Here is a 14,656-nt window from a genome sequence, read left to right as displayed (position 1 = left end):
TATCCAGAATCTATAAGAAACATTTACAAGAAAGAAAGAAACAACCTCATTAAAAGGTGGGTGAAGAATATGAACAGACACTTCTCAAAAGAAGACATTTATGCAGCCAACAAACATATGAAAAAAGCTCGTCATCACTGGTTATTAGAGAAATGCAAATCAAACCCCAGTGAGATGTCATCTCATGCGAGTTAGAATGGCAATCATTAAAAGTCAAGAAACAACAGATGCTGGAGAAAGTGTGGAGAAATAGGAATGCTTTTGCATTGTGGGTGGGAGTGTAAATTAGCTTAACCATTGTGGAAGACAGTGTGGTGATTCCTCAAGGATCCAGAACCAGAATTATTATTTGACCCAGCAATCCCATTACTGGGTATATACGCAAAGGATTATAAATCATTCTACTATAAAGACACATGTTTATTGCAGCACTGTTCACAACAGCAAAGACTTGGAACCAATTCAATTGCCCATCAATGATAGACTGGATAAAGAAAATGTGGCATGTATACACCATGGAATACTACGCAGCCATAAAAAGGATTAGTTCAGGTTCTTTGCAGGGACATGGATGAAGCTGAAAACTATAATTCTCAGCAATCTAACACAAGAACAGAAAACCAAACACTGCTTGTTCTCACTCATAATTGGGAGTTGAACAATGAGAACATGTGGATACAGGGAGGGGAACATTATATACTGGGGCCTTTTGGGGGATGGGGGACTAGGGGAGGGATAGCATTAGGAGAAATACCTAATGTAGATGACAGGTTGATGGGTGTAGCAAACCACCATGGCACTTGCATACATATGTATCAAACCTTCACGTTCTGCACATGTACCCCAGAACTTAAAGTATAATTTTTAAAAAGTATATATTATGGTTCACAGAATAAAATCTTTCCAGTTTTTCTGTTCCTTAAAATTTGTTGCAATATGTTTTAGGTCCTAGGAGATGGATCTTCTTGGATGTTCAATGTGGACTGGGGAAATAATGTGTATTCCATATTGTTTTGTGAACTAGTCTGTAAATGACAAGTCTACTTGGTTGATAGTGGTGTTAGAATTTTCTATATATCCTTATTTATTTGCTTACTTTATCAGTTTCTGAGAAGTGTTTTAAAATTTCCAAATATACTTATTTTTCCCTTTCAGTACTCTGTTTTGCTTTTGAATATGTATTTATTTAAATAGTGTTCTACTCATATTGTGTGGTTTCAGTGGCTTATCTCTCCATGAAATTAACTATATTTCTCGTGGTAGTATTTTTTTCTTCAGCATTCCATTTTATCTCTCTCCCTTGAGTTTTCTTTTTTTTTTTTTCTGGTTTGTAGCATTTTCAAACGTGTCTTGGCTGGGCATGATGGCTCCCACCTGTAATCCCAGCACTTTGGGAGGCTGAGGTGGGTGAATCACCTGAGATCAGGAGTTCAAGACTAGCCTGGCCAACATGGTGAAACTCCATCTCTACTAAAAATACAAAAATTAGCTGGGCTCAGTGGTGGGCGGCTATAATCCCAGCTGCTTGAGAGGCTCAGGCAGGAGAATCGCTTAATACAGGAGACGGAGGTTGCAGTGGACAGAGAACATGCCACTGCACTCCAGTCTGGGTGGCAGAGCAACCCTCTGTCTCAAAAATGAAATAAAATCCATGCCTTTCCCATTAGAAGCTTTCCTTCAAGCTTCTCATAGTTCACATGTAAGAGTGAGGCACAATCATGTGGACTGAAATTTCTATGTGCATGGGTGAGCTTCATTGTAGCATGATAGAGTAGGAATCTGCTCTTTCATCAGGGAGTCTGTTCTTTTACGACATCGTTTATGAAGGATCAGTATTTGTAGCAGAACTGCTCTGTTCTCTTGTTTAAGGGTTATAATTCTATCAGTTCCTCCTTGGAATCAAATATTTAAAAGGCACTGGGGGTTCTAAACATTGGAAATGAAACTTTCACCTAAACCCCGTTTCTCAGCACAGCACCCATCTCCCACCTTCAACCGTATTTTATATGCTTAATTCAAAATATTTCCTGGAGATGCATTGTCTTGATGGCTGCCCGAGGTGGGGAAGGATGATATCCTGGCTAAGTAAACCTCTGGTTCCTAGGTGAGGGATGTGTTGATTATAATGGATTCTTATAACGACTGCTGATGAATAACTCTTCTTTTCACCCCAGTCCCTTTACCAGTTCTGTTGTTGTTGTTATGAGACAGAGTTTTGCTCTTGTTGCCTAGGCTGGAGTACAATAGCACAATCTCGGCTTACCACAACCCCTGCCTCCCGGGGTCAAGTGTTTCTCCTGCCTCAGCCTTCTGAGTAGCTCAGATTACAGGCATGTGCCACATTTTTAGTAGAGATGGGGTTTCTCCATGTTGGTGAGGGTGGTCTCAAACTCCCAACCTCAGGTGATCCACCCACTGCACCTGGCCCCCTTTACTGGTTTTTAAGAGTAAATAGTGACTCCAATTTCCAAGTCTTTCAAAGTTTTCATAATGGCAATCAGCTTGTTTCTTATTGAGCTTCCTGATTGTAACTGAGTTTCTACAGGGATCAAAGTTACGTTCTTATTCAGTTATATTCTTGTTTAGTTGTTGAGACAGAGTCTCACTCTGTTGCCCAGGCTGGAGTGCAGTGACCAAATCAATAAAGGAATTGAAAAGGCAAGAACATAGGGTAGAAGGAATGGAAGAAGACATGGAAGAAGAAGATAGATGTCAACAAAATTCTGGATGATGGAAATTAAATGGACAAATGGTAACTGAGTTAACAAAATGGAGGAAGCTAAAATGTTAGCCTAGTAGGAGGAAGTTCCATAAGAAACAATCTGATTTCCATTATGAAAACTTGGAAAGGCTTGGAAATTGGAGTCACTAATTACCCTTAAAATTAGTAGGGCGTGGTGGCTCATGCCAGTAGTCCCAGCTACTCGGGAGGCTGAGGTACAAGCATTGCTTGAACCCAGGAAGTGCCGCTAATTCCTGTACCTTTAGTACAAATAGGGTTTCACCATGTTGGCCAGGCTGGTCTTGAACTCCTGACCTCAAGTGATCTGCCTGCTTCGGCCCCCCAAAGTGCTGGGACTACAGTGTGAGCCACTGTGTCTGGCTTCTTATTTAGCTATGTTTTAATTGGAAGTCTTATTACAGTGGGTGCATACATTTTGCATTTTACTAAATACTGCTAAATTGCTTTCCAAAATGCTACACTGATTGATGTTCCAACTAGTAGATGAAAATTTTAGTTTGTACATCCTCATCAGCCTTTGACATTATCTGAATGTTTAATTTGACTTAGTGTGACGGGTAAAAGTGCTAGGTAGTTGCTATTTTAATTAATGTTTCTCTGGCTGCTATTATAGAAGTAGCTGTCAGATATGCATGAAGCCTGGAAATGCTGGGGGGGGGGTTTCTGGGTAATTGTCCTTTGCCAGGCCTCCCAATAAGCACTGAGGAATGTTCTAGGGTTTGTTTGCTCACTTTATTTTTATCTAACGGACTTCCGATACCAAAATCTGTATTAGGCTCGGTTCTCTAGAGGGACAGAACTAATGGAACACACACACACACACACGGAGCCGAATGTGTATATATAATGTATACACACACACACACGGAGCCTAATGTGTATATATAATGTATACACACACACACACACACACGGAGCCTAATGTGTATATATAATGTATACACACACACACACACACACGGAGCCTAATGTGTATATATAATGTATACACACACACACACACGGAGCCTAATGTGTATATATAATGTATACACACACACACACACACACACACGGAGCCTAATGTGTATATATAACGTATACACACACACACACACGGAGCCTAATGTGTATGTATAATGTATACACACACACACACACACGGAGCCTAATGTGTATATATAATGTATACACACACACACGGAGCCGAATGTGTATATATAATGTATACACACACACACACACACACGGAGCCAAATGTGTATATATAATGTATACACACACACACGGAGCCGAATGTGTATATATAATGTATACACACACACACACGGAGCCTAATGTGTATATATAATGTATACACACACACACACACACGGTGCCTAATGTGTATATATAATTTATACACAGAGACACACACACACGGAGCCTAATGTGTATATATTTTATACACAGACACACACACACACGGAGCCTAATGTGTATATATAATGTATACACACACACACACACACACACGGAGCCTAATGTGTATATATAATTTATACACAGAGACACACACACACGGAGCCTAATGTGTATATATTTTATACACAGACACACACACACACGGAGCCTAATGTGTATATATAATGTATACACACACACACACACACGGAGCCTAATGTGTATATATAATGTATACACACACACACACACGGAGCCTAATGTGTATATATAATGTATACACACACACACACGGAGCCTAATGTGTATATATAATGTATACACACACACACACACACAAAGGGGGATTTATTAAGAATTAACTCACATGATCACAAGGTCCCACAATAGGCTGGCTGTAGGCTGAGGACCAAAGAGCACCAGTCCTAGTTCCAAAACTGAAGAACTTGGAGTCCGACGTTCGAGGGCAGGAAGCATCCAGCATGGGAGAAAGATGTAGGCTGGGAGGCCAGGCCAGTCTCGCCTTTTCACAGTTTTCTGCCTGCTTTCTATTCTAGCCGTGCTGGCAGCTGATTAGATGGTGCCCACACAAATTAAGGGTGGATCTGCCCTTCCCAGTCCACTGACTCAAATGTTAATCTCCTTTGGCAACAGCCTCCCAGACACACCCAGGATCAATACTTTGCAACCTTCAATCCAATCAAGTTGACACTCAGTACCAATCCTCACAAATAGGTAGCCAGGAAGCCCATTTGCCATTCTCATAGGGGTTGCTCACTCTTCAGGCCTCTCTTTAGGCATTCTGGCTGAAATCTCCCTCTGAGTGGGTCCATTGTCTAGTACTGAGGGACCACAGGAGCCAGACTCCATCTCCCATTCTTCTCCATTAGGCTCCATGTCATTTGTCCCTTTTTTTTTTTTTTTTTTTAAAAAGGAGTCTCACTGTCGCCCAGGCTGGAGTGCAGTGGCATGATCTCAGCTCACTGCAACCTCTGCCTCCCAAGTTCAAACAATTCTCCTGTCTCAGCCTCCCAAGTAGCTGGAATTACAGGCACTTGCCACCATGCCAGGCTAATTTTTGTATTTTTAGTAGAAATGGGGTTTCATCATGTTGTCAGGCTGGTTTCGAACTCCTGACCTTGTGGTCTGCTCACCTCGGCCTCCCAAAGTGCTAGTATTACAGGTGAGAGCCACCTCGACTGGCCATCATTTGTCTTTAATGATAGCTCCATGATAATGGCTATTGGCATTCTCTCTTAATTCCATCACAGACCAGCTGTAATAGACACACAATAACAAAGCTGGATATCTTAACTTACGGGACTGGGTCATACTTTCTAATCAGGGATGCCATAGCTAACCCTTCTCTCTTGAGGCCCCTTCTGGGAGAAGCCTCTATAGCAGCTCTGCTTGCTTCTCACCTGACTCAATATTAGCTTTTAAAAATGTTTGGTAGGATTCATTTTGGTCTAGAAATTTTTTTTCACGAGAAATCTTCTCATTTCTTTTAACAATGAAGGGCTATTCAGATTTTCTATTTCTTCTTGTATGGACTTTCATCTGTAAAGTCATCTTTTTCAGCTTCACTGGAATAAAAGCGTTCCTGATAGTTCTTTAGTATCCCTTCAATGTCTGCAGTATCTGTTGCTTTTTCTTTTATTTTTTGCTAGTAAGGTGTCCTTTTACTTAGTTTTTTTATTATTTTAGCTAGCTGTTTGTTAATTTTTTTTTTTTTTGAGACAGAGTCTTGCTCTGTCACTTAGACTGGAGTGCAGCCACTGCCTCCCCAGTTCAAGCAATTCTCCTGCCTCAACCTCCTGAGTAGCTGAGACTACAGGGGCACACCACCATGCCCAGCTAATTTTTGTATTTTTAGTAGAGACGAGGTTTCACCATGTGGTCAAGATGGTCTTGATCTCCTGACCTCATGATCTGCCCATCTCAGCCCCCCAAAGTCCTGGGATTACAGGCATGAGCCACTGCGCCCTGCCTATTAATCTTAATTGTACTTAATTGTTACCAATTTTCTTAACTTACAGGAGTGGGTATCCAGCTTTGTGTGTGTGTGTTTACAACCTTTCCTCATAATATTAGGTTAATTGTCTTTTGATTTTGTCTAACTTTTGTAAACATTTTATACTTTGGTGTAATGAATCTATCAATATTTCCCTTGATAATTTATTTTTTGTCTTAAAAACTCTTTCTCTGTCTCAAAGTCTTAAAAATTATTAGACAAAGATGTAAGACTCAATTTAAAGATTGCTTTTTGCTCTTAAGTATTTGATTCATGTAAAATATTTTTGTATATGATTTGAGGTAGAGACATAATTGTATTTTTTTCTGGATGATGAGCCAATTTACCCAGAACCACTTAATAATCTTGTTTTTCTTTACAGACGCTGCCTCTATTGTATTCACTTACCCCTTCAAATCGGTAGTCCCTGCTTTATTCCCCACGGCCTAGAATAGTGCCCCTAAAACAGGAGTACCAATTGAACAGCGTGTTCAGTTGAACACCCCTGCTTTAGGAGTAGAAGCACGTGGCCCATTACTGAATCTGGGCCACACTGGAAGAGTCATCTTGGGCCACACATAAAATACACTAACACAAACAATAGCTGATGAGCTTTAAAAAAGATTGCAAAAAAAAATCTGATAATGTTTTAAGAAAGTTACAGATTTGTGTTGAGCCACACTCAAAGCCATCCTGGGTTGCACGTGGCCCATGGGCTGAGGGTTAGACAAGTTCATTCTAAAGCTTGCAATCTGGGCACACCCTTCAAGTCTCTTCCTGAACATCTTCTCTGGGAAATTTTCCCAACTACATCCCTCCCCATACATCCCATGTCTGCCTACCAATGCAGTGGTGGTACAGGGGAAAGAATTTCCAAATCTATTATTTTGCATTACATGATCTTGTTAACATGTGTTATCTTTTGCTTAAAAAAAAAGCTTCATTGAGGTATAATTGATATAATAAAAATCTGGACATGTTTAATGTATACAATTTAATGAGTTAGGAGATATATGTACACCCACGACACCATCATCACCATCAAGATAATAAGCACATCTGTCACCTCCAAACATTTCCTCCGGCCCCATCTCCTTTTTGGTGGTAAAAACACTTAACAAGCTTAACATGATGTCTACCTTCTTAACAAAATTTTAGGTAGATAACATTGTTGGCCACAGGCACAATGCTATACAGCAGATCTCTAGTACCTATTAACCTAGTGTAACTGAAACTTTATATCCATTGAACAACAAACCTTCATTTCCCTCTCACCACAGCTCCTGGTGACAACTATTCTATTCTCTCTTCCTGTGAGTTTATTTGAGATGCCTCATATAAGTGGAGTCATGCAGTATTTGTCATTCTGTGCCTGGCTATGTCATTTAGCATGATGTCCTCCAGATTCATCCACCTTGTCATATGTGGCAGGATTTCCTCCTTTTTTGAGGCTGAATAATACTCCATTGTATGTGTATAACACATTTTCTTCATTCATTCTTTTTATTTTATTTTATTTTATTTTTATTTTATTGAGACAGAGTCTTGCTCTGTCGCCCAGGCTGGAATGCAGCGACACAATCTCAGCTCACTGCAACCTCCGCTTCCTGGGTTCAAGTGATTCTCCTGCCTCAGCCTCCTGAGTACCTGGGATTACAGGCACCCACCATCAAGCCCAGTTAATTTTTTTATATTTTTAGTAGAGACGGGGTTTCACCATGTTGGACAGACTGGTTTTGAACTCCTGAATTTAAATTATCTGACTACCTCAGCCTCCCAAAATGCTAGGATTACAGGCATGAGCCACTGTCTCCACCCATTCATTCACTTTTTATAGACATTTAGGTTGTTTCCATATCTTGGAATAATTGTGAAAAATGCTCCAATGAATATGGGTGTGCAGATATCTTTTCAAGATCCTGATTTGATTTCTTTTGGATACATACCCAGAAGTCGGATTGCTGAATATCATAGTTCCATTTTCAATTTTTAAGGAAACTCTTTACTGTTTTTCATAGTGGCTACACTACTTGGCATTCCCACCAGCAATGCACAGGGTTTCCATTGGTCTACAGCCTTGCCAACACTCGTTATCTTTTGTTTTTTGATACTGGCCAACAGGCATATGAAAAGGTACTCAATTTCACTAATCATTGGGAAAAAGCAAATCAAAACCACAATGAGATATTAACTCACACATGTTAAGATGGTTATTACATGTGTATCTTGCCTGTCAGGCTCTGAGCTCTCAATCACAGGGATTGTGTCTTTTTCATCTTCACCTCCAAAGTCTAGCATAATGCTCATACATCAATAATTGTTCTAGAAATTTTATCCTAAATTTTCCCTAAATGTAATTTCAAAAGGGTTTTAGGGGCAATAGGGCATGAAACAAAATTAAGCTATGTTTTGAATTTCTTTCTTCAATACTCAGATACAGAGAAAATTATAATATTTAATTACATATTTGCTTTTTTTAAATTAGCATGGCTATAAATTATGAATGTAAATGTGCTTAGCTAGAACAAATATTGCTCAGAATAAGGAAAGATATACAAATATAATGCTAATATTATACAATGTAGGCTGTCTCATAAAAACTTGTATATGTATACACACATACATGACAAATGGCTACATTTGACAATGGAGTTCATTTGTTTCCTCCACAGTAATTAGAAAAGGAGATTTAACTGATTACAGCTATGATGCAGTTACTCAAACACACTAACGCATGCACACATGCACACATACACACATGCACACATACACACATGCACACATGCATGTGCACACACAGACATACTCCCCACAGAAATTTGGGAAAATTTTAAATTTTCTGACTCAGGACTTTTCAAAGTTATCTCAAGGGAGCTTCATGAAAACATTTAATGTTGGCCTCACCCCACAAGCACTCAGAGATAAGTGTTAAAATAGAAATCCAACTGAGTAATGGAAAACCAACCTAGATTATCTTATTTTTTTTTGTATATTTATTTGTCATATGTCTCTCTTATTTACTGCTCCATTTTCAACATCTACAACAGTGCCTAGTAATGAATACACATGCGGTACACGAAGGTGCTAACACAATACGTGACTAACGATGAGGCTATGCACGTTTCTCCAGAATGGGAATTATTTAGTCCAAAAAATATCTGGAATGTGTAAATGCTGTAATTGGATAAAACTAAAATTCTCTTACTCTGTTGAAACCAGATATCAAGTAATACTTTTAAACTAAACATAAGGTAATGGTTAAAAAGAGATTAAAACACTGGAATTTGGGCAATATTCAATTACAGATCTAATAAAGCAGGTAGACTGTGAATAGTATAACTGTGTATGAAGACCTTGGTTCTAGTCACAACTACGTCACTGTGAGATTTTGGCCAATGAAGCACAATTTTCTGAATTGTAAAATGCTTAGAAATAGCTGCCCTCTCTTCTTTACAGAAGTGTTGCAAGAAACAAATACAATTAGATTTATATACCCTTATTATTTAATCATCCATTACCAGCAAAATGTAAATGTAATTGTCCTTACTATGATCAACACTGAAAACAGTGAATTCAGAATGTCGCTGTGGCAGGCCAGAGGCGGGTCACTTGGGACTCCACTGAAAGAACTTCCTGGCCAGAGAGTTAGTGGCCAGAATCCAGCCTCGCCTTCTGGATCTGCCACAACATTTGCAGGTCTTTTTTTTGTTGTTTTCCAGGATAGCCCCAGACCATGACTTAGCATCGTGGGGCACTGAGACCCACCACGACACTCTTTCCTCCATGGGAAGACTTTGCTTTGGGCCTCACCATGAGCTGGCCGAGACCCTCCAGAACTGTATCTCAATCTTGTGCTTTTTCTACTCACTCCCACGCCTCCTCTCTTCCCTTTCACAGGTGGCAGCCTAAAAGTCCACCCCATACCCATACTTCTGTTTCTTCTCCCTTTGATTTTTCTCAAACATTAACCTCCAATCAGTGTTTGCACTTCAAACTCTGTCTTGGAGTCTGAGTTCTAGAAAACCCGACTAACACAATCCCTCAAATCCCAATCATCCGAAGCAGCCCATGTCAATATTTTCAATTTTATATTTTTTGTAGAAATGTTCAAATAGATTAAATATTGTGAGCTTTTTATTGCAAAATATTTAATTTTTTTTCTTTCTTTTCCCCTTGTTCTTGCTGTCATCTTAAGGCTACTTAATTTCTACTTCTTTTTCTTTTTGGAATTATATCATGTATGTATGATATAAGGTGATAAAGATAAGAGGTGATAATACATTGTTTCAAATATACACCTCATCAAATGCTAACCTCCACCTGAGATTCACCTATTTTATCAACAGCAATGGTTGAGAGGACTCATAGACATTTCTTGAGAACACGGCATTGAATGGTATGGCCTCAATGAGTCAGTGAGTTTGGAGTTATCAGTCATCTCCCAATAGCTTTGTAGGATGAGGGTCAGAGTCTTTCTTGACATGAGCCTGGAACCCTTCTGTAGAGTCCTTGTTTCCATACTGTCCATGGCTAGTTGAATTCCAGAAGAGAATGACCAGCAACCATACAGCTTTTAGCTCTGGCCAGACCGTGAGTTCCTTAATATCCAAGCTTCAATGTAAACATTCTTATTTCTTGGTTCATATGTAATCTTCTTCAGGCACACTCTAAGATAGGCTCAGTTAGGTCTCAAAAATGCCAGCTTTACAAAGAGCTGCTTCATTCAATGCTTCAGATGTAACTTACAGGCATCACTTCACATTTACCTTGTGAAGGAAGAGCACCAGAGCAGGTGTGTGGATGGTGGGTAGATGCTAAGAGCTTTTCCGAGAGCTCATTGTCTGCTGTCTTACAGAAGGGATGATCCTGGGCATTGCTGGTATTGTTTTCATCTGATTCTATTGCCTTTTAATGCTTTTCAGTTTTCTTTCTGCATTAACGCTACAATTATATAAATACTCTAGAATTTCCTGTGTAAGCTTTGCTACCATTTGGCATCATTATATACTGTTATTTTCAACAGTATATATATATATATATATATTTAAAGCCTATTGCCAGTAGAAGAGTTTATTTTACAGTGGTAAATCTGTATTTTCAAATTGTTTCTTTCTCTTTTTTATCGCTTTTCAACTTGATAGTAAAATGCCACAGTGTGGAGAATGTGCCTGGGAAGATGAGCTTGCATGGAGCCAGGCAAAGCAGATTATAATCTGGGGCTCTCTTCTCATAACTGATTAAGATTCATAGCTTCTTCAAGCCTCTGCTTCCTCATCTTTATTGTAAAACAAGAGTAAAATTAAATCCTCTTAATTTTATTTTATTAAATGAAGGCATGAGCTACCATGCCCAGCACAGGAATAAATATCATGACATGTCTAATGTTACTGTGAGAATTAGCATTAATTTGAGGACAGTTTTTCTTCATCTTTGAATGGAAGTCCATAATTGGAATTGTTAATACAATTTTTAGTTTCCCTCAGACACATGCTTGGCTGACAGCTAGAGAAGGATATAATCTGAGCTCTTTACTATGAATGTGTTAATTCCATTTGACTTAAAGCTTCTAGAAGCAGAGGATGCTGGAGGCTGGTCCCATAGGCATTTCACAGTATGGTCAGAGTATTTTCAGTTTCTGTCTTCAAGGTGACATTCACAATTGCTGGTTTTCCATATCACATTTCTTTCTTATACATGAATTTCTAGGATTACAATAAAAGAGAGCTAATATTCACCAACATCTTTAGTGTAAGAAATCATCCACACATTGCAGATGTGTAAGACCAAAGAGCTGATATAAAGGTGGCACAGCGTCCTGTAAAGAGCATAGATTTGGGAATTTCCCATAGACTTGTTCTGCACCAGCTGCAAACAGTTAAGCAATAGCTTCTGGTCACCTTTGCTGCTTGCCTGTATCATGAGCATAATGGCTATATTTATAGAATTTTGTTGTCGTTTAGAAGATACTTTTAAAACCTGAGTTTTTTTAATTTTTACTTACTTTCCAGTGGCCAGATACTAGAATGTTTTTATTTTCTCTGTGGTTTGAAAATAAATATTTTCTCTGTGGTTTGAACTTTTAAAATCGTGATTGATTTTCCACTTTCTGTTCTAGAGTGTTTTTCTTTTCTACAAAGTCAAAAAAGTCATCCTTGGAAGACACACAATATAATCTTTTGAAATCAGTGAGACGATGGAAGCATTGAATCCAGTAAACCAAAGATAACACAAAGACCACACTACAGAGGGGAGAAGTGTCTGGTGAGAGAGAGTGGCTGAGTCAAGTAACATTGCTTCCTGTGGGCCCCAGTTTTATCTTTCCCATCAATTAGTGTAATGGGAAAATACTTGAAGTGTTCGATGATGGCTTCCACTGAATCAAATTTCTGAAATACAGAAAAGAAAGTTAATGATTTTTCAAGTATCTTTTGCGTCTTCAGGTTAAAGTATAGGTAAGGTGCTTCATTTTGCATGGGGAAGAGGTAAACCATGTAGCAATTTTTGTATGGTAAAGATGTTTCAGGAAATGCTTTTTGTTTTGTTTTGTTTTCTGAGACATTGTTTTGCTCTGTCACCCAGGCTGGAGTGCAGTGGCCTGATCTTGGCTCACTGCAACCTCCACCTCTCAGGTTTAAGTGATTCTCCTACCTCAGCCTCCCGAGTAGCTGGGATTACAGGCACATGCCACCATGCCCAGCTGATTTTTGTAGTTTTAGTAGAGACAGGGTTTGCCATGCTGGCCAGGCTGGTCTCAAATCCTGACCTCAGGTGTTCAACCTGCCTTGGCCTCCCAAGCTGGGATTAGGGATATGACCCACCATACCCGGCTGGAAGTAGTTTTTAAAAAGAATAGGGCAAGCTTGAAGGATGAGTGAGAAGAATGATTAACAAGGGAGGAAAAAAAAAAAGTTATTAAGAGGCCCAAAAGTGAACCCTATGGCAGCTCTTTAAATTTCCTCCACATGGAGTTTTCCCTCTCTGGAATCAGATCACATTGGTTAAGTTCCATTCTATTGTTATCACAACCTTTCTATCCTAGCAACTCAGATGCGTTAATTACACAGCAATCAGGCCTTGGAATCTCTGTTGCCTCCCAAACCTCAACCTTAGCTCTGACCAGCAAAAATATAGAAGATTCAGGCAGGAATGTATTAAATTGGGAGGCAGTGCCTGCAGTGAGCTTGCCCTCCAGCAATGAAGTCTAAGGAATTCCAGCATACGCGGAACAGAGACAACCACAGGGCTGCTTAGCCAATTTAGCTGCCTGCCTTGGACTTCTTGTGAAATAATGAGATGACTGCAGATTTCAGTGTTTCTAGATATACAGATAAAGTGGTATGACAATTTAATGGAAAGTAAGATTATTTCGGGTTTAGGGAAATGGGGAAGTGCTTTGTCAAGGATACAGACTTGAAATGGGCTATGTTATGGTTCATTCCAGACAGGAGGGTTTGAAGGCATTAAAAGTGGAGAATGTACAGAGCCATGCACAAGGACAGGTATTGAGAAGACTTGAGCATATACAGTAATTTTTTTTTTTAATTTCAGTAGCTTTAGAGGTACAAGTGGCTTCTGGTTATGTGGATGAATCGTATAGTGGCGAAGCCTGGGCTTTCATCATACCTGTCACCCTCATAATATACATTGTTCCAACAGGTGATTTTTTTCATCCCTTACCCCCCTTCTCACTCTCTCCCTCTCTGAGTCTCTAGTGTCCATTCTGCATATAAGCAGTTCTGATGAGGTGAGTTTGGATGAGCTCCTGAAGGAGAATATTGGGAGATAATCAGGAAGAGCTTGCTCAACCTGCCTCCCCAGTTGCAAGACAGCTTGTATTCTCCTTAGCAAGCCTATGAGGTGAACAGGGACGGGGAATTATTTTCTCTAAAGAGCTAAAGGAATTTCAGCTCAGAGAAGCAGACTAACTTACTCAGAGTCCCTTGGTTAGGGAGGCCGAGACCAGGAATGAAGCCTCACTTTTCTGGATACTTCTTTTTATTGTTCAACCTTGCCTATAGCTCGTGACCTCTGATGTTCCAACAAACTAAGGTAGAGATGACATAGCCTGAAGAAACGGAGCCGCAGTGGGGGCTACTCTGCCTCTGATTTGGTTTTGTCTACTCCTTCCTCTGCCCAGGGTATCCTAGGTGCAGGAATGTTGGAAGGCCTCAGGAATAGCCAACAGGGAATGAGATTGACCAGTTAGGACCTCACAGAGATGACATTCTGTTGGAAGCATGCAGAAAATAATTTCCTATGCAAACAAATAATTTCATTTGGGGCTATGCGCTGTGAAAATTGTCAGTTGAGCTTAATAATCTCACCAGATCACTCAGTGGCTTCCCTCGGGGCTGTTGGGAGGGAACATTCTTTTTTGTTAGAAGCACACTGAATGGAAAGGAGTTAAAAAGCTAAAAACCTGTGACTTCCAGGATCATCTCCTCCTTCCTACCATCATGGGGGTGGGGAGAGGTTGA

At 39.7% G+C, this 14,656-nt stretch overlaps 1 protein-coding gene across 1 annotated transcript in view; it reads right to left on the bottom strand.

Moving 5' to 3' along the window:
• Positions 1 to 8,658: 8,658 nt before the first annotated feature.
• Positions 8,659 to 14,656, bottom strand: part of CLNK (cytokine dependent hematopoietic cell linker) — a 213,940-nt gene continuing 207,942 nt past the window's right edge. The window contains exon 19 of the mRNA XM_054253475.2: positions 8,659 to 12,565. Coding sequence (XP_054109450.1) covers positions 12,419 to 12,565 — 147 coding nt within the window. The 3' untranslated portion in view covers positions 8,659 to 12,418. The remainder of the gene's footprint in view (positions 12,566 to 14,656) is intronic.

The sequence above is a fragment of the Callithrix jacchus genome, chromosome 3 (genome assembly GCF_049354715.1).
Source record: "Callithrix jacchus isolate 240 chromosome 3, calJac240_pri, whole genome shotgun sequence".
Classification (NCBI taxonomy): domain Eukaryota; kingdom Metazoa; phylum Chordata; class Mammalia; order Primates; family Cebidae; genus Callithrix; species Callithrix jacchus.
Note: the sequence above shows the minus strand (reverse complement) of the source record. Positions and strands in the feature narration are given on the sequence as shown.